Below are 26,977 nucleotides of genomic sequence, written 5' to 3' on the forward strand. Positions count from 1 at the left end.
GGCTGATTAGATCACCTTTATTAAAAGATACAGAATGCTTGAATAGATCATTTGGCAAAAACACTTCAAGTTGCAGCATTAGTTTCCTAAATACAGGTCGCGGTTTGTGTCTGACCAAAGTAAGTCTCCACAGTTCTTATGTTCACCTGTTACCTTCCACCAGCCTGGTCAAACATAGTAACGCTAAAATAATGACCAAGCGGCTTTCAATTTAAAAAATCCCTGTAAATATCTGCATTATCCTGTCAACTGCAATCCACACGTTGTGTTGTATTCTTTCAAAAATCACACTTTTTACAGTAACAAAAAAAAATCTGATACCATGCAACACTCAACAAGCCAACATCACAGTTATTTCTGGGTTCACAACCATTTGAACTGGCATCAACAACATGTTCATCATCAACACAACATCACATCCAAAGACTTCGCACAATGGTTGGAAGGACGGTTGGATGTTTTCTGGATGGAGAGTATCCATCAAATCGCCTTAGTACATTCTGCTATTGACAGACTTTAGGTACATTAATTACAAATTTGAATGTCTAATTATAGCTAGTCAGTCAACATTTCCAGGTCATCTACTGTTTTTTGGGGGGAGAGTTTGTAACCAGTCAGTCAACATTTCCAGGTCATCTACTGTTTTTTGGGGGGAGAGTTTGTAACCAGTCAGTCAACATTTCCAGGTCATCTACTGTTTTTTGGGGGGAGAGTTTGTAACCAGTCAGTCAATTTCTCCATGCGTCATGGTGTTTTAGGGGTGTCGTGGTGTTTTAGGGGTGTCGTGGTGTTTTAGGGGGAGAGTTCGTAACCAGCCAGTCAATTTCTCCATGCGTCATGGTGTTTTAGGGGTGTCGTGGTGTTTTAGGGGTGTCGTGGTGTTTTAGGGAGGTTCTCCTAAGTCTCCATCAGAGGAACATCCTAACTAGCCTGCTGACTGGAATGTTAATGTCGTAGAAAATTAACACTAAAGATTCTTAATCAAAGTTTGCCCTCAATAAACATGACTGTACTGTTAAGGTATCTACTGTATGGCTTTGGGCCAGAACATGCAAGAGAGGCAAAGACACTGTTCTTAGAATGGGCTTTATACCGTATCAAATACTACAGAACATGCACGACATATCCCAGTCAAATCTTTGTCAACAGAGCCGGACAACAGGTTATGTAATGTTCAGGTGTTTAATGGAACATTGTATGTGTTGATTCATGAATGCTTATGCTTTGAAGAGAAACTGTCTTTTAGCAAAGGCAAAGTAAGAAAATAGGGACATGACGTTCAAGCGGCATACCATTTTTTGTTGCAAAGATAACACCAAATCTAATTCACTTGTCAGAGAAAAGCAACAACAGTTGTCTGTTCAGGTTACGGCAGTAACAATCTTGTTACAAAATATCAAAATCCTGAAATTGTAAAACGTGATGCTTCACATTAATCCACTAAAAGCAAGATGATTGAAAGACTCAATGAAAACAGAAAGTGAGAATGGCACTTTTCTGGATTAAGAACTAGAACTTAGAAGCCTGCCATTCTACCACTAAAACTTAGGTCATTCTGGAACTATAGAACTGTCAGGATGGTAAGTATTGGAACACGCTGTTGTCAATCAAACTGATGACATCACAAAAGGCTGCTGGTTGAAACCTTGTTGAACTACAATTCCCAAACTAGAATACAGAATAACAACAGGGAATATCCCTCAACCCTGGGCTACATCTTATTTGTATATGTGGAGCATTGTATGAGTGAGTCCTACATGATTAACTTCCATTGATAAACCCAATTACATCACAGATTGACAGTAGAAGCCCATCTACAGCTCTTCCTTTCAGGGTCTCAAATGGCACTCTATATCTTAGATAGTGAACTTCTTTGGACCAGAACTACAGGAATAGGGTGCCGTTTGGATGCAGCCACCACGTAAAGCGATCAACTGTAATTTGCACTTCCTGGTTTGGTTTATGACAACTGAACCATCTCATTCAAGGCAGTGTCTAACTTCCTGTTTACAACTTTCACATCTGTCTCTGTCTTTTGCTGTTACATGGGTGGACTTCAAAGCGAGGGGTGGGGGAAGTGGGATGAAGGGGGGGCGAAGGGGGGCTGGGGCATGTGAAAAACCCGCTCTATTTGTCCCAGTCCTTTTTGATGCCCAGGTTCCACTCCCAGGAGAGGTGGTCAGTTTTGTCGTCGTCGGTGAAGTGGGACTTGATGTGGTAGCTGCCTCGGACGAACATGCCTTTGGGCGCCTCTTCCACCGGGGTCATGAACTCATGTTCCTCAGCCCGCGGACCGTAGCTACCCACCATGTACACAGCTTTGTCAACTGCAGGACACACAAAATGGACACTCAGTTGCACTTCAGTTAACCAAGATTAAGTTGTTTGTGGGTGAAACTGTGCATCTATTTTTTTTCAGTAGCAACACACAAAACTGACATGTTGTGACAGTGGCATCACACAAAATGGCTGCTCGTTTGCACACATCTCTAGACCGGTTTTAGGTGTATGTAGGGAAACTGATATTTTGTGTCAAAGACAAACAAAATGGCGGCTCAGTTTCCCCCTTGCTAGCCAGGTTTTGGTGAATGTGATCTAAACAGCCACAAAGCATATCTACAGGTAAAAAAAAATGTGTTCCTCTTTACCTCGAAGTCCTTTCAGGTAGGTCAGATGGACATATTTCAACCCAGACACGATGTCCCGGTTAACCTGGAGAAGGCAGGGAGAGGAGGAGAGGGTTATCAGGAGCAGTATTTAGTGGGGCTGTACTACTGTATTCCAGGGGTATTCACCTCCTGTTCTGGAGGCTTAGACAGAACATCAGGGGAGTGGAATAAACTACCAGGTAGAAACAGAAAACTGAAATGGATCATCCCTACAAGACTGGATTTAAAGGGTTAGGACTGGAACTAAAGGGGTCGGACTAGAACTAAAGGGGTCGGACTGGAACCAAAGGGGTCGGGCTGGAACTAAAGGGTTAGGACTGGAATTAAATGGTTAGGACTGGAACTAAAGGTGTAGGACTGGAACTAAAGGGTTAGGACTGGAACTAAAGGGTTAGGACTGGAACTAAAGGGTTAGGACTGGAACTAAAGGGTTAGGACTGGAACTAAAGGGTTAGGACTGGAACTAAAGGGTTAGGACTGGAACTAAAGGGTTAGGACTGGAACTAAAGGGTTAGGACTTGAACTAAAGGGTTAGGACTGGAATTGGGTAGACGGGTTAGGATGGGAACTAAAGGGTTAGGAGGTTAGGGTTAGGACTGAAACTAAAGGGGTCGGACTGGAACTAAAGGGTTAGGACTGGAACTAAAGGGTTAGGGGGTTAGGACAAGAACTAGAGAGCCCTGATTCACTTCACTCACTATGTACTCATGAAGGCTCCACATACAGTGGATATACAAAGTCTACCCACCCCTGTTAAAATGGCAGGTTCTTGTGATGTAAAAGAATGAGACAAAGATAAATCATTTCAGAACTTTTTCCACCTTTAATGTGACCTATAACGAGGAACCATTAAATTGAAAAACAAACTGAAATCTTATAGGGGGAAAAATAAAACTCAACAACCTGTTTGCATAAACTAATACTTTGTTGAAGCACCTTTTGATTTTATTACAGCACTCAGTCTTTTTGGGTATTAGTCCATTAGCATGGCAAATCATGAAGTGGCAATATTTGCTCACTCTTCTTTGCAAAAGTGCTCCAAATCTGTCAGATTGTGAGGACATCTCCTGTGCACAGCCCTCTTCACATCAACTCAAAGATGTTCAATTGGATTCAGGTTTTGTGCCAAAATTGTCTGGTATTTGGAACTGTTCATAATTCCCTCCACCCTGACTAAGGCACTGGTTCCAGCTGAACAAAAACAGCCCCAAAGCATGATGCTGCCACCACCATGCTTCACTGTGTTCTTTGGGTGTTGTGCAGTGTTGTTTTTGCGCCTTACATACCTTTTGAATTATGGCCAGAAAGTTCAACCTTGGTTTCATCAGACCATAATACATTTTCCCACGTACTTTTGGGGGACTTGATGTTTGTTTTTGCAAACTTCAGCCAGGCTTGGATGTTTTTCTTTGCAAGAAAAGGCTTCTGTCTTATGGGAGATTTTTGTCACGTAGCACACAGCCAGTACTTGCCAGAAATTCCTGCAGTTCCTTTAATGTTGCTGCAGGCTTCTTGGAAGCCTCCCTGACCAGTTTTCTTCTCAATTTTGGAGGGACGTCCAGTTCTTGGTAATGTGTCTGTTGTTCCATATTTTCTCCACGTGATGATGACTGTCTTCACTGTGTTCCATGGTATATCTAATGCTTTGGAAATTTGTTTGTACCCATCTCCTTTCAACAATGAAATCCCTCTGATGCTTTGGAAGCTCACTGCGGACCATGGCTTTTGCTCTGAGATGCAACTAAGAAAATGTCAGGAAAACAGCTGAACAGCTGAACGTTATTTGTGATTAATCAGAGTCACTTTAAATGATGGCAAGTTGTAATTACTTCTATTTAACATGAGTTTGAATGAATTGGTTAATTCCAAATGCAGCCACATCTCCAGTTATAAGAGGGTGTGCACACTTACGCAACCAGGTTATTGTAAGGTTTTTATTTTTAATTTTTCCCCCTTGAAGATTTCAGTTTGTTTTTCAATTGAATTGTTCACATTATAGGTCACATTAAAAGTAGAAAAAGTTTGGACATGATTTATCTTTGTCTCATTCTTTTACATCACAAAAACCTGGCATTTTAACAGGGGTGTGTAGACTTTTTATATCCATTCTATATAGGGCAGGAGTAGGTCTAAGGTAGAGTACTATAACAGGGCAGGAGTAGGTCTAAGGTAGAGTACTATAACAGGGCAGGAGTAGGTCTAAGGTAGAGTACTATAACAGGGCAGGAGTAGGTCTAAGGTAGAGTACTATAACAGGGCAGGAGTAGGTCTAAGGTAGAGTACTATAACAGGGCTGGAGTAGGTCTAAGGTAGAGTACTATAACAGGGCTGGAGTAGGTCTAAGGTAGAGTACTATAACAGGGCTGGAGTAGGTCTAAGGTAGAGTACTATAACAGGGCTGGAGTAGGTCTAAGGTAGAGTACTATAACAGGGCTGGAGTAGGTCTAAGGTAGAGTACTATAACAGGGCTGGAGTAGGTCTAAGGTAGAGTACTATAACAGGGCTGGAGTAGGTCTAAGGTAGAGTACTATAACAGGGCAGGAGTAGGTCTAAGGTAGAGTACTATAACAGGGCAGGAGTAGGTCTAAGGTAGAGTACTATAACAGGGCAGGAGTAGGTCTAAGGTAGAGTACTATAACAGGGCAGGAGTAGGTCTAAGGTAGAGTACTATAACAGGGCAGGAGTAGGTCTAAGGTAGAGTACTATAACAGGGCAGGAGTAGGTCTAATGTAGAGTACTATAACAGGGCAGGAGTAGGTGACTGAAAGGTTCCTAGTTCAAATCCCTAAATTGACAAGTTGTGTCCCTCAGGGGTCCATAGTTCATCTCACCTCATCAATTCAATGGTCTTGGATTAAATGAAGATGCCAAATCTTGTTTGGACCTTTCTGCCACCTTTCAGCACGTCAATGGCACATTCATATTATTCAGACAATAACACATTTTGAGGGTAAAGACTGAGTTATTCCCAAAATATCCATGCATCTGTCACACTTCTAATGTTCAGCTAAAACATTTCTCATAACCAGAATTGTCCATTGGACTCACCTCACGACAGAGCTTCTGAAATGTCAATAAACATGTTTGATTAATAAAATGCCTCAGACTGTTTTCTAAACACCAGGTGGAGCCTACTCAACCCCCAGAGACTGGGTCCAATTCCTGTCCCGCTTATTCAGTTCTGGGCTCTGTTTCTTCACAGCCCGGACATGAAGAACTCTATATTTGGTAGAATTTCTTCAGTGGCCCAGGAAATCATCTGTGTATGTCAGTCTTTGTGTGTATGGAATAGGAAGCAGACTGCTCCATCTGAAATACAGCACCCATAGAACCATATTGGTCTGGTCAAAAGCACAGCGCTATTTAGGGAGAAGGGTGTCATTTGGGACATATCCCCAGGGAGAAGGGTGTCATTTGGGACATATCCCCAGGGAGAAGGGTGTCATTTGGGACATATCCCCAGGGAGAAGGGTGTCATTTGGGACATATCCCCAGGGAGAAGGGTGTCATTTGGGACATATCCCCAGGGAGAAGGGTGTCATTTGGGACATATCCCCAGGGAGAAGGGTGTCATTTGGGACATATCCCCAGGGAGAAGAGGAGGAAGAAAGCGTGGAAGACTTCATCTTACCTTGAAGTGGATCTTGACTCTGTAGTCCACTCCTTCTTTCATGGTGAAACTTGTCTTCTTCAGAGCCTCCAGGTCACCTGCAGGTCAATGTCATGACAACAACAGGTCAATGTCATGACAGCATGGTGTCAACATATCAAAAGCTGTTATAGTGAACATAGCCTCCAGTTGTCCCTGGGGACGACAGGACAACAACCAGAAACAGACCACTGACACACACTGACCGTCCTCCAGGATAAGACAACAGACCACTGACACACACTGACCGTCCTCCAGGATAAGACAACAGACCACTGACACACACTGACCGTCCTCCAGGATAAGACAACAGACCACTGACACACACTGACCGTCCTCCAGGATAAGACAACAGACCACTGACACACACTGACCGTCCTCCAGGATAAGACAACAGACCACTGACACACACTGACCGTCCTCCAGGATAAGACAACAGACCACTGACACACACTGACCGTCCTCCAGGATAAGACAACAGACCACTGACACACACTGACCGTCCTCCAGGATAAGACAACAGACCACTGACACACACTGACCGTCCTCCAGGATAAGACAACAGACCACTGACACACACTGACCGTCCTCCAGGATAAGACAACAGACCACTGACACACACTGTCAAGATACCGATTTATGTAGAACACAAGAGGGGACTGCCCCTCATTTTGGTTCGGCATAGAACCCCTTACAACGAGGTTCTATTACAACGAGGTTCTATTACAACGAGGTTCTATTACAACGAGGTTTCCACCTGGAAGCAAAAACACTTCTATGGGGACAGTCATAGAACAGTTTTGTTCAACATTTCGATCCACTAGTCAGACAGGATGTATAATGTTATGACCAGTGGCAAATGCATTCAGTGGTACAGTGAAGAGTCTGGGGTTGAATGGGTTAAAAACGGCTTCCCAAACAGCATCCTGATTAGCCGCGGTCAAAACAAGTATTTGGGAAGCATCCTAAAAGCAGATTCAACACAGTAATGGAGCGGAATCAGTTTCCATGTGTTTCTGTTGTAAGAGCTTCATAATGGAAAGAGAAAACAGGAGGAATCAACCAGAGGATGGATGAAACAGAACCGCCCTGAAGAGTTGTGGTGGGGATACACACACACACACACACACACACCGCACACAAGCATACACCACACACACACATGCTCATACACACACACACACCGCACACAAGCATACACCACACACACACACACGCTCATACACACACCCTCCCCGCCTCTAGTCACTCATCTCCCTCCCCCTTTCTCCCTCCCCCTGTCTCTAGTCACACCCATCTCTCACCCTTTCTCCTTCCCTCCCTGTCTCTAGTCACCCCCCCATCTCTCTCTCTCTCTCCCCCCTTTTCTCCCCCCTCACTTTCTAACACTGTTCTCTGGAGATGGAGAAATGGGTCAACGATAGAACGCCCCCATCCTTCCTCCATCTTCCTATTCCTCATCCCTCACTCATTGATCCCTTCTCACTACTCCATCCATCCTCCCTTCTCACTACTCCATCCATCCTCCCTTCTCACTACTCCATCCATCCTCCCTTCTCACTACTCCATCCATCCTCCCTCTCACTACTCCATCCATCCTCCCTTCTCACTACTCCATCCATCCTCCCTTCTCACTACTCCATCCATCCTCCCTTCTCACTACTCCATCCATCCTCCCTTCTCACTACTCCATCCATCCTCCCTTCTCACTACTCCATCCATCCTCCCTTCTCACTACTCCATCCATCCTCCCTTCTCACTACTCCATCCATCCTCCCTTCTCACTACTCCATCCATCCTCCCTTCTCACTACTCCATCCATCCTCCCTCAGTCTTTTCACCTTTTCATCACAACGCAGACTGATAGAGCAGCATCATGCATCTCTAAACTCCACCTCCCTCTGACAGCAGACAGAATGAGTAGTCTAGTATTCACTCAGCAGACAGAATGAGTAGTCTAGTATTCACTCAGCAGACAGAATGAGTAGTCTAGTATTCACTCAGCAGACAGAATGAATAGTCTAGTATTCACTCAGCAGACAGAATGAATAGTCTAGTATTCACTCAGCAGACAGAATGAATAGTCTAGTATTCACTCAGCAGACAGAATGAGTACTTCAGTATTCACTCAGCAGACAGAATGAATACTCTAGTATTCACTCAGCAGACAGAATGAGTACTCTAGTATTCACTCAGCAGACAGAATGAGTACTCTAGTATTCACTCAGCAGACAGAATGAGTACTCTAGTATTCACTCAGCAGACAGAATGAGTACTCTAGTATTCACTCAGCAGACAGAATGAGTACTCTAGTATTCACTCAGCAGACAGAATGAGTACTCTAGTATTCACTCAGCAGACAGAATGAGTACTCTAGTATTCACTCAGCAGACAGAATGAGTACTCTAGTATTCACTCAGCAGACAGAATGAGTACTCTAGTATTCACTCAGGCAGACCAGAATGAGTACTCTAGTATCACTCAGCAGACAGAATGAGTACTCTAGTATTCACTCAGCAGACAGAATGAGTACTCTAGTATTCACTCAGCAGACAGAATGAGTACTCTAGTATTCACTCAGCAGACAGAATGAGTACTCTAGTATTCACTCAGCAGACAGAATGAGTACTCTAGTATTCACTCAGCAGACAGAATGAGTACTCTAGTATTCACTCAGCAGACAGAATGAATAGTCTAGTATTCACTCAGCAGACAGAATGAATAGTCTAGTATTCACTCAGCAGACAGAATGAGTAATGTAGTATTCACTCAGCAGACAGAATTAATAGTCTAGTATTCACTCAGCAGACAGAATGAGTAATCTAGTATTCACTCAGCAGACAGAACAGACTGAAATCTGCTGTCTAAAATAGAAAAGACTCCTTTGACCTTGTTCGTGGGGACTCAGAGACACACACACAAAACAGCGCACTTTCCAAACACAATACCTAGTGTTTCACAGTTAACCCCCGGGCACAAGATCCTTTAAACAGGAACTGGAAATCAGTGGAAAGAAACTGCAACGTTCTTAGTGGCTTCCTGTTTTGGGCAGACTACGTCCTGTCAACACACTGGAAACCTACACTCACTTCCTGTGTAGATGTGTCCAGACTGGATAGGCTTAAACAATATGGCAGCCTATCAATCAATAATACTTATTTTATAAAGCTATTTTTACATCATAGAATGCTTATACAGGTAGCCAGACTGAAACCCCAAATCAGAGGAAATCTGGAACTTCTACCTAGTATATAACAGCCTATCAGAGGGAAGGTGGAACTTCTACCTAGTATATAACAGCCTATCAGAGGGAAGGTGGAACTTCTACCTAGTATATAACAGCCTATCAGAGGGAAGGTGGAACTTCTACCTAGTATATAACAGCCTATCAGAGGGAAGGTGGAACTTCTACCTAGTATATAACAGCCTATCAGAGGGAAGGCGGAACTTCTACTTCTATTTTGTTCTTGACCTCATTTCACACTGGTTATTTTGGCACCGTGTATTTGAGGCTAGCCCTGAAAAGTCAGTGCTAACCTGGGCTAAGGGTGGTGCTAGCCCACTTCAAAATATGCAAGTGTGAACACTTGGTTAACCCAGGCTAAATCTCCCTTAGCCCAGAGCTTAGGTGCAGTGTGAACACACCTATTGAAACAGACACACACACACAGACATGCGCACACAGAGATAGATACACACACACACACAGAGAGAGAGAGAGACAGAGAGAAAGAGACAGACAGACACACACACACACACACACAGAGAGAAACACACACACACACAGAGACACACACACACACACACAGAGACACACACACACAAACACAGAGAGACACACACACAAACACAGAGAGACACACACACACACAAACACAGAGAGACACACAAACACAGAGAGACACACAAACACAGAGACAAACACAGAGACAGAGACAAACAGAGACACACAAACACAGAGACACACAAACACAGAGACACACAAACACAGAGACACACAAACACAGAGACACACAAACACAGAGACACACAAACACAGAGACACACAAACACAGAGACAGGGTTTAGGAGGATCAAACAGTAATGGAAGATGACATCATGGCTTTGCAGGGTGGGGTGAGACTATGTTGACCAATAAACACACATCCACACACTGCTTTCAACCCCCTGCTACAGTGATAGATAAAGGAGGGGTATTTACCAGTAAGGTCCATGGTGATTGGTCTAGGGATAAAGGAGGGGTATTTACCAGTAAGGTCCATGGTGATTGGTCTAGGGATAAAGGAGGTGTATTTACCAGTAAGGTCCATGGTGATTGGTCTAGGGATAAAGGAGGGGTATTTACCAGTAAGGTCCATGGTGATTAGTCTAGGGATAAAGGAGGGGTATTTACCAGTAAGGTCCATGGTGATTGGTCTAGGGATAAAGGAGGGGAATTTACCAGTAAGGTCCATGGTGATTGGTCTAGGGATAAAGGAGGGGCATTTACCAGTAAGGTCCATGGTGATTGGTCTAGGGATAAAGGAGGGGCATTTACCAGTGAGGTCCATGGTGATTGGTCCGGGGGCTTGGTCACACATCAGGGTCAGCCGTGTCACCTGGACATTGGGAATGGACGGATCTGAAAACACACACACAGGGACAGGTCAGAGAGTGTGTGGGATCGGAGTATTATTCAGGGAACACACAAGGACCGACCCAGGGGTGGCAAGCCTCCACCCCCGCCTCCACCCCCGCCTCCACCCCCACCTCCGCCCCCCACCTCCCCTCCCCCACTGACCTGCCACCACTGGTCCGGCTCCTAGGAGGGTCTGCTTGTATTTGTTGAGGCTCTCGTCATCCTTGTCCAGTTCCTGGATCTCCTGCAGAGACTTCTGGGCCGGAGGATTGTAGTTCAGATCAGTCTCATCCTCCTCCTCCCCTACTGGCTTCTCCTCCTTATCAGCCATCAGACCTGTGGAGGAGAAAGAGGAGATCAGTCTGTCTGTCTGTCTGTCTGACCTGTGGAGGAGACAGAGGAGATCAGTCTGTCTGTCTGTCTGTCTGTCTGACCTGTGGAGGAGACAGAGGAGATCAGTCTGTCTGTCTGTCTGTCTGACCTGTGGAGGAGACAGAGGAGATCAGTATGTCTGTCTGTCTGTCTGTCTGTCTGACCTGTGGAGGAGACAGAAGAGATCAGTCTGTCAGACCTGTGGAGGAGACAGAGGAGATCAGTCTGTCTGTCTGTCTGACCTGTGGAGGAGACAGAGGAGATCAGTCTGTCTGTCTGTCTGTCTGACCTGTGGAGGAGACAGAGGAGATCAGTATGTCTGTCTGTCTGTCTGTCTGTCTGACCTGTGAAGGAGACAGAGGAGATCAGTCTGTCTGTCTGACCTGCAGAGGAGACAGAAGAGATCAGTCTGTCTGTCTGTCTACCTTTGACTTCTGCCTGCCTGTCTGTCTGACCTGGAGAGGAAACAGAGGATATCAGTGTCTGTCTGCTTTTGACTTCTGTCTGTCTGCCTTTGACTTCTGCCTGTCTGCCTGCCTGTCAGGCTTCTCTCTCTCATGGAAATGGCAAAAACAGTAGTCTGACTGTTTATATTTCTTCCGTCTCTCACTCTATTCAATCTGATTCTATTGGCATGTGAAACATTTGTTGGCTAAAATAAATTGAAAAACACAACCACAATCAAATACAAATTTATGTAATGAGAAAACCAATCCGACATTACAAGATAAACACAGCGTACAAAAAACAGAATGACAACATATGAAACGTTACATATCAGCAGTTGAACAATTATTATAAACTGGGTAGTTTGGGTCCTTGATTATGATTGGCGTGGTATATCAGATATTTGATCCTGGGTGGTTCAAGACTTGACTGCTGATTGGCTGAAACCAGTGGTACTGTACACCAGACCACACAACACTGGTTTAAAAAAAGGGGGTTTGAGTCAGGATGAGGGTCACATGGGTAGCAGAGAGGTCATGAGTACTGGGCCAGTAAAAGAAAGATCCCCGGTTCTGTCGTTCTGTCCATGAGCAAGGCAGTAACACCAATCACTCCCGGTTCTGTCGTTCCATCCATGAGCAAGGCAGTAACACCAATCACTCCCGGTTCTGTCGTTCTGTCCATGAGCAAGGCAGTAACACCAATCACTCCCGGTTCTGTCGTTCTGTCCATGAGCAAGGCAGTAACACCAATCACCCCCAGGTCTGGCGTATGTACACTGCATCGTAAACAACTTAAATATATTATTACATATTGTCGTTGAAATGTTACATTATAAACCATCTAATGGGTGGGGCAGACAACTGTAGTTATAATTTAGTCATTTAGCAGATGTTGTCATCCAGAGCTAGTTACAGGAGCAAGTGTGATTACTGACTGATTGACAGATTTATTACCTTGCTGGCTTTGTATATTCTGAGGGAAATATGCATCTAGTTGTACATTTGGTCTTGGGGAGGAAGCACGCTCAGTGGTCCAACATCCAGTCTGTCTCTACTCTCTCTCACCACAATCTCTAGGGCTGGGTACCAAATGTCCAAAAACCGTGGATTTCGAAGACACGCGCATTTCGATTCTGCTTCGGTTGTGCGTTTTACAGTCCTTAAAAGTCGTACTTATCTGCCAACCCCTGAACACGGACGGCGGACCTAACGTCACGTAATTTCACCAAATCCGTCAACAAAGTAGCGTGTGGGAACTGAGAAGAGAACTTTCTGTTTATATCCTGGGCCATGGTCCTGGTTAACATTCTAGCAGCAGCATTCTGAATGAGCTGCAACTGTTTAACAGTCTTTTTGGGGAGTCCAGTTAAGAGGCCATTACAGTAGTCAACCCTACTAGAGATAAAAGCATGGATGAGCTTCTCTTGGTCTTTTTGGGACACCAAGCATTTCCATCCATCCATCCATCCATCTTCTTCTGCTTCATCCGGGGCCGGGTCGCGGGGGCAGCAGTCTAAGCAGAGATGCCCAGACTTCCCTCTCCCCAGACACTTCCTCTAGCTCTTCCGGGGGGACACGGAGGCGTTCCCAGGCCAGCCGGGAGATATAGTCCCTCCAGCGTGTCCTAGGTCTTCCCCGGGGTCTCCTCCCGGTGGGACGGGACCGGAACACCTTCCCAGGAAGGCGTTCCGGAGGCATCCGAAAGAGATGCCCAAGCCACCTCAGCTGACCCCTCTCGATGTGGAGGAGCAGCATCTCTACTCTGAGCTCCTCCCGGATGACAGAGCTTCTCACCCTATCTCTAAGGGATCTCCCAGCCACCCTGCGGAGAAAGCTCATTTCGGCCGCCTGTATCCGGGATCTTGTCCTTTTGGTCATGACCCAACGCTCATGACCATAGGTGAGAGTAGGAACGTAGATTGACCGGTAAATCGAGAGCTTCGCCTTGCGGCTCAGCTCTTTCTTCACCATGACAGACCGATACATCGACCGCATTACTGCAGAAGCTGCACCGATCCGTCTGTCAATCTCCCGTTCCATCCTTCCCTCACTCGTGAACAAAACCCCTAGATACTTAAACTCCTCCACTTGAGGCAGGCACCAAGCCTTTGATTCTGGCTATATCTTTTAGATGATAGAATGCTGTTTTGGTGACCGCTTTGATGACTGTTAAATGTGAAGCCTGAGTCAATCAGATTACACACTTGATCCCTGGTTTTAAGGGCCCGAGAATCCAGCTCTTTATTAAAGCTTGTTCTTTTATTTTTGTTGCCAAACACAATAATCTGTTTTATCTTGGTTTAATTGTAGACAATGTTGGTTCATCCAGGTATTTGTGCTCTATACAGTAACACAGAGTCTATTGAGCAGTTGTCATACGGTTCGAGAGCCATATATATTTGAGTATCATCCGCATAGCTGTGGTAGTTAATGTTGTTGTTCTGTAGAATTTGGCCCAGAGGTAGCATATAGAGATTGAACAGAAGCGGTCTGAGAACTGATCCCTGTGGAGCTCCGCATAAAAACAAGCTATTTATTTATTATTATAATATGTCTCCCTCTTGCATTTTCTCTTTGCCACAGACCCATTTGTTAGTCATCAAATGACATGGATGCCAGCATTCTTAAGGCTGATTGAAAAACAACACCTAGCTCTAGATTCACTATGACACTTGGTTCCTCTCTAGGTTTTTTGTAGGGAGATCTACCTAGCCACTGTGCTTAAACATGTTATTGCCTGCTCTTTAGGATTTTAGTCTGAGTCTCTTTAATACCCAGTTGATACAACTACTTTATAAGTACATTTCACTGATTGACATTATTCAAAAGGTTAAACTGATTGTGGATCAGCTCTCTGAGAACCTTTATGACATCTGACAATGTCAACAGGAGCAGGTGGTTTTATTCTGCCCCAAAAAAGATGATGTCACTCCTTTCCTATGATCTCTCTTTCACACATTTCTTACCATCTATCCATCCACCTCTTCCTCTTCTCTCTCTAGCCACCTGTCTCTCTTTCCCCATCTCTATGTTCCCTTCCCCATCTCTATGTTCCTCTCCCCATCTCTATGTTCCTCTCCCCATCTCTATGTTCCTCTCCCCATCTCTATGTTCCTCTCCCCATCTCTATGTTCCTCTCCTCCATTCTAATCTTCGTTACTCTTCACTTACATCAACATAATCTCCCCAGGTAGCTGACCCTGTCTAGACAGGTGTGAGGCATTGCAGGTGTGTGTGTGTGGGGGGGGGGGGGTCTCCTGAGTTTCTGTGCATGGTTTTCACAGCATCGCCTAAAGACCAGGGATGAATGAGCTGCTTTCTCTTTGTCTCCATGGCAACCTATTTTGCCCCACCCCTTCAAAGGCATCATTCAGAATGTAAAACACAAACAGAAAAAGTGATTGAAGGAGGTGGAACTGTCCCAACAGTCAGAGTTTATTGAAAAAGCCTCCCGAATCCGAATGACTTCTAAGGACACCAACTAACTTCTACTGACCACGGATTGTGGGTTAAATTCCCGGTCACATGTAGGTATGCAGCTAACTGAGGCACATATAATTAGCAGATTTAGTTACAACTCCGAAAGACCTGCCACGACCCACCCCCTTCAGATCAGCCACGCCCCACCCCCCTCAGACCAGCCACGCCCCACCCCCCTCAGACCAGCCACGCCCCCCCCCTCAGACCAGCCACGCCCCACCCCCCTCAGACCTGCCACGCTCCAACCCCCCTCAGACCTCAGACCTGCCACACCCCACCCCCCTCAGACCTGCCACGCCCCCCCTCAGACCTGCCACGCCCCACCCCTCAGACCTCTCCCCCCCCCCTCTCCCTCCCACCCCCCCCCAGACCCCCCCCCCACCCCTCAGACCAGCCATGCCCAACCCCCCTCAGACCTGCCAAGCCCAACCCCCCTCAGACCTGCCACGCCCCACCCCCCTCAGACCTGCCACGCCCTACCACGTAGTACAAACAGCCATTTCCATCATTCGGATGGGGTCTTGATAACCTGTGGGAAGTGCCGGGCTCGGGCAGGACATTTTAAAACAGATTGGAGCCCTGTTTTTGATTCTGTCGGCACAGACCACCCCGTCAGAACACATGGTTTCATGGTTGCAGGAAGACGTTTGGGGGGATTTGATAACATTAAGCAAAGCACCCCCACCGGGTTTTCAAATCAACTTTTCCTCACCAGCCCAAAGGCTGCTGTACTTCTATTGTCTGAACACAAAAAAGTTGCTCGTGAAGATATCAGAGGAATAGGGGCACAGTTGGTCTATTAAGAGAAAAACTAATAATATACTTATCCTCTGGGAAAATAATATAATACACCTCTGGGAAAATAATATAAAATAAATAATACACTTTAACTTTAGGAAATATATACAAAATAAATAATATACTATAACTTTGGGAAATTAATAAAAAGATAATATACTACACCTCTAGGAAAATAATATGAAATAAATATACTACACCTCTGGGGTAATAATATGAAATAAATAATATACTACACCCCTGTGAAAATATATGCTATAAAAACATGAATATGATGAATCATGGCACTAAATTGGCTCTATATATATTCCATTTAATAAGACAGGAAATGCTAAAATGCTGACCGTTATCAGCTTGTCATAAGATGTCTGACTGGTTAAAGAGAAACAGTCAGTTCACATCACTCCTATCCCAAAAACATACAAAAAAAACATTTCTGTAGGGCAGGCATATCAAACACTAAGACCACATTGGATCACATGCTACATTAACATAGTCTATGACATATATGAAGCAGGTAGACAGGAGACAGAGGGACTGCTGGAATAGATGAAGAGGAAATCAATAATCATTAGAATAACAGCAACACAACCTTTCATGTCCTTGATGATCAACAGCTGATACATGCAGCTGAAGCCTGGGCAGCTGTGCTAATGCTCACAGTGGATCCAAACCATGATCTTGTTACTTGATAAAGGTAAACTCTGGAAGATGTTGTTGTCTTTTAAATGTCTGCACTACAGCCCAGCTAGTTGGTACAATTCAAACATCCCTGCCGGTTTCTCCCTCTCCCTCCCCCTCTCTATATGTAGTTTGAATCTTTTCCAATATATGTTCATTAAATTATTATAAAAGAAATTATTAGAAAAAAACAGACTTGTAAAGACAGGGCCTAAAGGTGCAATTCTAGTCATATAAGCAACCCAAAAGCAGTTTCATTGTTATGTACACACAATACATCAACATTTTAATTACAGTATATATGTAACTGACACACTGAATTTGTGTTTTTACTAAAACACTGAATTTATGGATGTAACTGACACACTGGATTTGTGTTTTTTACTAACACACTGGATTTGTGGTTTTTACTAACACACTGGATATTTGTATTTAAGTGACACACTGGATTTATGGATGTAACTGACACACTGGATTTGTGTTTTTTACTAACACACTGGATTTGTGTTTTTTACTAACGCACTGGATTTGTGTTTTTTAATAACACACTGGATTTATGGATCTAACTGACACACTGTATATTTGTATTTAAGTGACACACTGGATCTTTGGATGTAACTGACATACTATTAAGGATTTAAGTGACACACTGGATTTATGGATGGTACATTAAAAAACACACCCTTGGAGGAGATGCTAACAATATTCAGACTAAAGACGTGAGTCGTGCGAGGACACTGTGTGAGGACACTGTGTGAGGACACTGTGTGAGGACTACGAACTACAGAAAGAAAAAAATATTAGCCAACAGAGATGGGGTCCCTCTGCATGGATGTTCCTTCAGAAACACACACACACACACACACACACAACTGAACTAATTTAAGAGAAGGAACACACTCTTCATCACCCAGTATCTCCTTCTTTGCCCCCCCTCCCTCCATCCATCCCTCCCTCCCTGCCCCTCACCCTCCCTCCCTCCCTGCCCCTCACCCTCCCTCCCTCCCTGCCCCTCACCCTCCCTGCCCCTCACCCTCCCTGCCCCTCACCCTCCCTCCCTCCCTGCCCCTCACCCCCTCCCTCCCCCTCACCCTCCCTCCCTGCCCCCTCACCCCTCCTCCCTGCCCCTCACCTCCCTCCCTGCCCCTCACCCTCCCTCCCTCCCTGCCCCTCACCCTCCCTCTCCCTCCCTGTTTTCCTGTGTGTGTGTTCAGGTTTTAATAAGACACCATTACATCGGCTGGTGTGTAACTGGATACACTGGGCAGACGGAGAATTGCGGTGGAGGACACACACACACACACACACACACACACACACACACACACCTTGGGGAGAACATGCTATGTAATTGATTCTACCCCCCCCCCGCAACACACTCATCCATCAACACACTCCACTGACAGGAGTCACACACACACTCAATGGTATGGACAATGTGGTGACATCATACAGCTTGGCATCACAGGCACATACACAGAGGAGTTGACAGATGATTAAAACAATATTGACCAATCTACACTTGACTAGTTGTAGCAATATATATGATAACCGTGTCCACCCTCCTTGACACGATAACACATACACACGGCCAGGTAAAAACATAAAATACAGTGTTCTCACCTCGGTAGCACATGGTTAGCCAGAGAAGCTCCAGAACCTGACCCCCAAACTCACACACATCCAAGCCCAGCATGGTGGCTGCGGCTGGGGCGAGACACGCTCGAGATGCTGGCTGACCACCAGGATCCTCCACAGGTAGTGGGAAAGTAACCGGCACACAAAGGGTTAAATGTATACAGCGACAAAGTGTCTATAAACAAAGAAATGGTTCAGACAAGCATAATTTCTCCCCAAAACACGGGGAGGTGGAGAGAGCGAGAAAGAGCAAGAGAACAGATATCGGGAGAATCCTTGGGTGTGGATGGGGATGAGGGGGACGGAGCGTGCGTGAGAGTGAGCGAGGCGGAGGAGAGGAGGGAGAGAGAGCGCGAGAGACAGAGGGGCGTCTTTGCCGGCTCCCTACCACACGTGTGAGCTAGCACGGTAGCGGAGAGAGCGATGATGTCATTTAGTTAAATGCAAAGCATTCTATGCGTTTGTGTTGAGAAACGCTAAACGCTTAAATTTGTGAAAATGCCATGTAGTTCGCTAATGATGGCAACATAAATGCTCGTTGCTGTTTGTATTTAGAAAGAGTTGCTAACATGAGATGCCAGTAGAAGCACGCCCTGTCTGCAGCAGTGCGCGGTGTGGATGGTATTCCGATGTGCAGACGCTAGCTATCGATTCTCAAACAGAAATAGCTAACCCCCTGTCTTCCCTTCTCGCCCTTTCCCTCCTCCCTCCCCACTCCCACTTTCAGTCACAAGTCCAGACACTGCAATGAGCTCATCTCCCCTCCCTCCATCCCTTGCTTGAATTCACTGCCTCGCTTTCTCTCTTGCCCTCTCTCGCTCCGTTTCTCACGCTCTTTCAGTGCTTTCTCTGTACACAAACCACGATCTCACCCCTCCCTCACTATCTGTTTTCAGTCCTTCCGTCCGTCTTAATCATGGGTTATCCAAATGAATAGATAAACTCAACAGATACAATCAATGCATACCCCTATTTCTCCTCACTCTTTTGCCAATTTACGTTCATTAATTCTCTGTTCGTGTCCCTCTCCAACATCTGTCACCAATTCATTTTCCTGTCACACCTCTTCGGTCTTTCACTCCCTTCTTTCAATTCTTTTACATCCTTTTATAAGAGAATACTTATTCAAGTTTTTCTTTCCGTTTTAATATTTCATTTTATTACTCCTTTGCAGCAGAAAGCCTAATATAAAAAGGGAGTTTCCCTGTCCCTTCAAACACACTTTCGCTCGCTAACCTGCCATTCAGGGGATATCCAGGAGTGTAGAAGAACTACATTATGAAGAGGTGCATTTTGTATGAAGCCGCAATATACAGTGGATAAAAAACAAGTGGATAATTTATCTGGTGAATAATGAAAAAGAAAACTGTCAATGTCTTGATTGCATTGGTGTGCACAACTAATACTTTGTGGAAGCCCTTTTTGCTAGGATTAACAAAGTAAAAGTCTGTTTGGATAGGTCTCAACCTAGCACCCTTGGATTGAAAATGTTCAATTTCTGAATGGGTAATTCCTGCACAACTTCATATTAGCAAGCCATTCCCCTGTACATGTTTCTGTGTGCTTGGGATTGTTGTCATGTTGACAGGTGAAATTCTTCTTAAACTTTGTCTTTCTGGCAGGGGGAAACAGGGTTTGAACAATTGTCCTTCCAAATCTGACCAGAGCCCCTATTCCTTCGGAAGAGAAACAGCCCCATGCATGATACTGCCGCCACCATGCTTGACAGTAGATCTTTTGGGTGATAAGCTGTGTTGGGTTTAAATATTTTGGGGAATTAAGGCCAAAAGGTTGTCTGTGTCTAACTAAATAAATAAATAGTGATGGTAAGGAATAGTGGTAGATAATAGTGGTATATCATAGTAGCAGTCCCATGTACTTTTTTGTGGCACTGATGCACCAGCACCATACCATCTTTGGTCAAGTGTCCATAGTTTGCAGTACAATATACAACTATTGTGTGTGCGTCCTTGAGTGTTTATTAAACATCAGCTCAATTGTATTTGGCTCTTACTCAAGCATGTAGTTGTGTCTGAAGTACTGATAAATACACAAAGGCATGTGTGTACTAGAGTTGCACAATATATCGTTTCAGCATCGACATTGTGATGTACGCATCCGCAATAGTCACATCGCAGAACGTGTGATTTAGTATGGTAAACATATCAGTCTATAATATATATTTATTTCAAATGGAAAAAACAGCATTATATCTGTCTGATATAAGGTAATTTACTCTGATTTATTGGATACACAGTTTATTATTATTATTTTAAAACACGGTTCGTTGCTGCACTTGGTTGACATGCAGGCTCTTCTTCCGCGTGTCGAAATTATGGAACAGGCAAAAAAGACCGAAATGGAGAATTTGGTTGCAAAAAGCATCGTCAATTACATGAAAATATTTCGGCTACAGACAGGATGATGTTGACCAAAAGCAGGTACTTTGTCAAGAGTGCCTTGCAATTGTTGCCACAACACGACCAATTTGTTCGATCATTTTAGGCGGCACCACAAATGTTCGTATGACGAGTGTAAAGCATCTCAATGCTGTCCAAAGCAAAAAAACTGCATTTTCCCAGAGGATCATATAAGTGAGAACATCGCAACAGGGATGAGAGAAGCTTTAGCTGATTGGGGCCTAGATGAGAGTCGTCTAGTCTGTATTACAACAGACAATGCCACGAACATGGTGAAGGCTGCACCTGAACAAGTGGACCAGATTACAGTGCTTTGGCCACAGACTGCATCAATCAATCAATCAAATTTATTTATAAAGCCCTTTTTACAACAGCAGTTGTCACAAAGTGCTTTACAGAGACACCCGGCCTTAAACCCCAAGGAGCAACAACAGTAGTGTTGAATTTCAGTGGCTAGGAAAAACTCCCTAAGGTCGAATTTTAGGAAGAAACCTAGAGAGGACCAGGCTCAGAGGGGTGACCAGTCCTCTTCCGGCTGTGCCGGGTGAGATATTAAGAGTCCAATTGGAATAATAAATACATTTCTCTGGGCTAAATCCAGAGTCTATTTGAATTTAGACTAGGTCAGAAGTATGACCAGGTGGACAAGGACAGGGACAGCAACGGGCCCCCCAAACCAGGTAATCCGCAGGTGTGGACCAGGACCTCATCTCCTTCTAAAATTTAAAACTGGAGGAAACTGAGAAAAGTTAGTAGTACATCCCTCATATCCCCCAGCACAATAATATAGCAGCGTAACACCTTGGAACTGAGACGGGGGGGTCCGGTGACACTGTGGCCCAATCTGGGGGAGGCCCCGGACAGGGCCCAACAGGCAGGAAACTGCATCTTGCAGTTGGTAAGTTATGCCCAATTGCGCATTCTATTTTACTACTGTTGCTATTGCTATACTATTACTGTTATATATTATTGCCTAGCAGAAGGATACAGACTCAGGTTGATAGCCAAAGCTCTTTCAGAAGACATCCCGTATTTTTTCATATCGCAAAATATATCACAGAAAACTGATACGGCGATATTTTGGTTATTTCCAATATTGTGAAACCCTAGTGTGTATGAGTGTGTGTGCGGACATGTAGTACTATACTTGTAAGAACAACAAATCCAGTACAGTAATCCACTGTAAATCTGGCAAAGTGATGACATTTTGCTGGTCTATTTTAAGTTAAGGGATAAGGTTAATGGTGAGATACAGGTTGGTTATTTAGGGTTAATGGTGAGATATAGGTAGGTGATTTAGGGTTAATGGTGAGACACAGTTTGGTGATTTAGGGTTAATGGTGAGATACAGTTTGGTGATTTAGGGTTAATGGTGAGATATATTTTGGGGCTTTAGGGTAAATTGTGAAATATAGGTTGGGGTAAACTGTCTCAGTAAAGTAAAACAAGCTTCTGTGTTTGTGTGGATGTACTTTCTAGGTCATAATAAATGCATTCTTATGAACAGGAAGGGCCCGATCAGTACACTCCTGACAGGCTTTACAAACATAACCATGGAAACTAACAACTCACTAACCACAAATCAATGATCAAATCATAGCAATACTAACACTAAACACTAACACTAACACTAAACACTAACAACAGATTTAGGCTAGGAGACATTTTGTAAATTGTACTCTACAACATAACTATTAGATGCAATGTTCAAGGAGATCAAAGAGATGTGTAACAGAAAATATCTTTCAAATATGTTTTAGGCATGTCCTATCTACTGAATCGAGACAGTGAGACACAAGAGGAGACAGTTTCGCTGAAGGAGCAGGGGAGGACTCACTAGGCAACAATTACCATTAAATGTTAAGCATGCCATAACATGCTTTAAAATGAATCATGTCCCAACAGTAAGAAACTATAACTTAAGGGCTTCAGTTCCTCAGGGTCCACTTCACCAATGAACTAACATCATACACATCGTACCCAGGCAGTTGCCAAGAGAGGACAGCACCTCTCCTCTCCACTAAGGAGGCTAAAAATATTTGGCTTTTTAGGCCCTCAGATCCTCAAAATGTTCTAGAGTGGTCATCCCTGCTTTGTCCTCAGCCTGTTCACTACACTACCAGAGGACAGGCAGAATCACTCCTTCAAGTCTGCAGTAGACAGGACTCACAGCTTCTATCCCCAAGCTTCAAGACTGTTAGACAATACATTGATTATAAAATGGCTGCCCAGCTTCCTGCCTTCGTCTCTCCAACCCTCTGTGTAGTACTGACTACAGACACACCATCCACAAATACTCACACGCCAACACACCTTTTGACTCGGCTGTCCTGAGAACGCACAGGACTGCTGGAAACTTGGATCAGCGCGGACACCATTTTTGTTGGTCCTGTTTCACTTGACATATTTACCCTTCCAGCTGCCTACTGGACCCAGATCCATTAAACTACAGAAGGAGCTGCATCCTGTACTTGGCCCAGTTGAACATGATAAACGGCTTCCTGCCCTCCGGATGTACCAAGGCTTGGTAATAAACTAGAAATAAAATAAAGCTAATTCATATTTTTAAACAACACAATCAACTGATACTTTAGGAGTAAGACACAAAACAACCCTTCATATAGTAAACCATAGCAAATCTAACAAAGGTCATTTTGACAGTCCTCTTCATATTTCTTGACAATGGAAGATTTTTACTCATGTTGCTAGGATACCAGTGTCCGGTCCAAAGAGATCTCTATGTAATGAAGCCAGTAACCATGTTAATAAGGAGAACTTGGGTGAATTCTTTGTTTACAGGCCATCTAAATCATGTGCTTCTATAATGAAAGTCAGATCAGACAGAGGTCCTCCAACACCCCCAGGCATCTCACAATAAAGCAGGCCTTAAAACACATATCTGTCAGTTGGCCTACCCTACCTGTTAATCAAATTATACTGTACATTATGATATAATAATATGTATTATCATTTTATTATTATTATCATTATAGTTTAATGTATATAATTTCATTTTATCTGATAGTTTTCATTCATGAAATATTATTTTCTTTTTCATGCACTAAGATTATTCCTTTATAAGAAAAAGTGCTTTACAAAAGCAATATATTATTATTAGCTCTGGACTAGCACAGAGATAGACATATTGAAGGGATGATATTGAAGGGATGATTATCAGACCCATTGAATCAGGTGTATGATAGCTCTGCAACACATCAAAGACATGGGCCGTCTGGGGGCCCCCGACCAGGGGTTTGAGGACACCTAAGATAGGATCTATTCAGTGTTGGTCAAAGATCAAACAGTGGATGCTTATTTTATATTCTTCCTGTTCCGCCCACACAAGTGTTTAGTGACACTCTGAAACCGTTGACAAAGTGCTAATCTAATCTGACTGGTAGTGCAGCTAACTCCAGTTCAGGAGGAAATGAAAGATCATTTCATCATTTCAGATCAGTCCAAAATGCACAGACAAAAGCAAAAAATGAAAGCCCTGTTGTACAAAATGAGCGTTGCACTTGAGGACTGCGCTGTGTAATGTGTCAGTATAATCTCAATTGATTAGATGAGTTACTACATATTGTATTTAACAAAACTGCAGTATTTAACAAAACTGCAGGATTTAACAAAACTGCAGTTTCTCCACGTGCAGACACCAGCATCTACTGTTAGGAGGGTAATAGTTTTGTGACAATGGCTTTGTCACTCATCTGTTTAGAACAGAGGTGTCAAACCGGTTCCACGGAGGGCCGAGTGTCTGCAGGTTCTCTCTCACCTTGTACTTGATTGGTAGATTAGGTCACTAATTAGTTAAGCAAAAAACAAAAACCAACATACACAGTCAGCACCAATTAAGGGCATCATTAAAATACAGAGAAATATTAAAATACGGGGTTTTGTCAACCCCCCCCCCCCCCGATCGGCTCTGAAGAGGAAGCTAGATCAGAAGAGGAAGTGGTGAGTTGTGATATTTGGCAACCCCGGAATGATCAACCGTGTCACCGTATGGTTTCAACATCCCTGACAGAAAACACTGCAAAAACCATTACTGACTATAATGGTAATGTAGTGGTAATGTAGTGGTTCTAGTACCTGACCAGAAACCAAAACGTTGTCTGCCATCCTGTCGCTGAGCAAGGCAGTTCATACTAATTGCTCCCAGGTCATCACTGTAAATGACAGCGTATCCTCAACATTAGAATAAGGCTCTAAAACAAATATTAACCCAAGGGCAACAGACACGAACCAGAACCAATAAGAGGGCAAATCATTAAACCCACTTTAGATTAATGTCTGTAGTAGCAGCTTTATAATAAACTTAACTCCCATCCCTTCCTCCCCATCTCTCTCACCTCCTCACCTACCCACCCACACTCCTCCTCGTGCTAAATCCTAAGTGGTAGCATGCTGTTCCCCCTAGACTTGTAGGCTAAATCTGGGCATCATAAAGTGTTTCAGAATAAATTAACTGAACCCTACGCGGATTTTAAACATTGCCAAGCAGTCAAAGAGTAGGCACTGTTTGTTATAGAACTACTAGTTTGTGACCATACTTCAACGGCTCACCTGACTACAAAGTAGTTGGTTTTGCAAAACTTTGTTTTGCATCTTTAAAAACGGCTGGCTGGCAAGATTTATTAAATCATAATTTTGGCAATTTATTTATCCTGAATGATAAGGGTTAAGTGCCTTGCTCAAGGCCACAAGAAATGTGTATACTTGGGGATTAAATTCAACGAACTTCGGAGTCCTGGTGAAATGCTCTATCCCCAGGCTAATTATTCCGACTTACCTAGTGAACTCTGTAAGACCAGATGAGCCCATCCATGGTAGAAGAAGTGGACTTATGGGTTAGGCAGACATTAGGAACACTGACCTCCCCCCGACCATCGTTTAACATTAATAATTTAGCATTACTCTGATTAAAAATAAATAGACGGTGGGGGGGGGGGGGGGGGGGCTCTGGGTGTTCTTCCCGGTTAACATTAGCTCAGCTTGCTCTAATGAAACATTGCAGTCAATACGTGTGTGTCGGTGTAATTGGCGAGGTGAACGTTCTCCTGCTATGCTTTCTACGATAGGTTCTCAGCCATTGTCTGTGTTAGGCTTCCGGGGCTTCAGCCCCAGGTCTTTTTGGAGAGGATCCGGCCCTGGGTCTGTTGATTTAAGTGAAAAGCTAATGGTCAAATGGGATTTTAATTGTTACATTGTTGATTTTTTTTGATGGTCCGTTTGGTTTAACACTGGCAAATGTCAAACGAGTTAAATGCCTATATAATGACACTGTCATTATTGTACAGATTATTCGGATCAACGTATTTAATCATGTAGCGGCCTTCATATAGACTACTTTCGATTTGGTCGTTCAACATCATGTAGGATGAAACTACGCAAAAAGTTGCTCTCGGTGTAATCCGTCTCGATGAAAAAAATATTTGCACAGAAATGCCCTGACAGCCTTCGCATAGCAGCCATTTCAATATGATTTGCTAGCATTTTATCAAACATATTCAAACAACCAATGATAGGCTACTGCGCGCGTCCGATTCTTTGCCAGTTGTGTCAAGTCTGCGTTTTCACCTGCAGTGAAGCGCATCACGTAGCTACGCATGGAATCGGACCGAGTGCTCACACCTGTAGCCTACTATCGAACCGAACCAAAAAGTAACTGAAGTCCGCAGCAGACCCGTAAAAAGTACCCGTAAACGATCCTAATATTTTGGCGTAGAATCGATTCACATCGATTTTTGCTCATTATTTATGCAGCCAGAACACGATTCCTGTATTTACAAACCCAGTGGAAATAGATTCACTTTTTGTACTTGATGTCTTTGACAAGTCTTAAAGACCAGCCTATAGCAAGCTATTGAATTCCAGGTGTTTCAGTCATTTTTATCAATGCCCTTACAATCAAAGGCCAAACCGCGCCTCAAATTTCCAAATCTCGCTGCAGCTGCGTCAATCACCCGACAATTTACAACCTCCAACTACTCAAAACCATTAAAAAATGATGCAACCACGTTTACTACGCTGAACAAAACACACACACATTATTGCATTGAATCAGAAATGCCCCTCTTACCTTTATAGTGAGCGGGATAATTTCTGTAAAACTTTTCTTGAGCAGAAAGACGACTATTCCCCCCCGTGTCTCTCACCGTCTCGCACTGAGCAGGAAGTACACGCATCTACCAATAAGAACC

General features: G+C 44.0%; 1 protein-coding gene across 2 annotated transcripts; it reads right to left on the minus strand.

Annotated features, from left to right (window-relative positions):
• Positions 1-26,977, minus strand: arhgdig (Rho GDP dissociation inhibitor (GDI) gamma). Of its 2 annotated transcripts, none has more exons than XM_029123189.2 (6): positions 26,857-26,977; positions 11,099-11,272; positions 10,856-10,939; positions 6,301-6,377; positions 2,649-2,712; positions 1-2,327 (listed from the first exon to the last, which is right to left on the minus strand). In XM_029123189.2, exons 1-6 carry the CDS (start codon positions 26,960-26,962, stop codon positions 2,128-2,130), a joined length of 705 nt encoding a protein of 234 aa, XP_028979022.1. In that variant the 5' UTR covers positions 26,963-26,977; the 3' UTR covers positions 1-2,127. The 2 variants fall into 2 exon arrangements, with proteins under 2 accessions (XP_028979022.1, XP_028979023.1); XM_029123190.2 differs by lacking the exon at positions 26,857-26,977 and adding an exon at positions 18,340-19,069.

The sequence above is a fragment of the Esox lucius genome, chromosome 11 (assembly GCF_011004845.1).
Source record: "Esox lucius isolate fEsoLuc1 chromosome 11, fEsoLuc1.pri, whole genome shotgun sequence".
Lineage (NCBI taxonomy): Eukaryota > Metazoa > Chordata > Actinopteri > Esociformes > Esocidae > Esox > Esox lucius.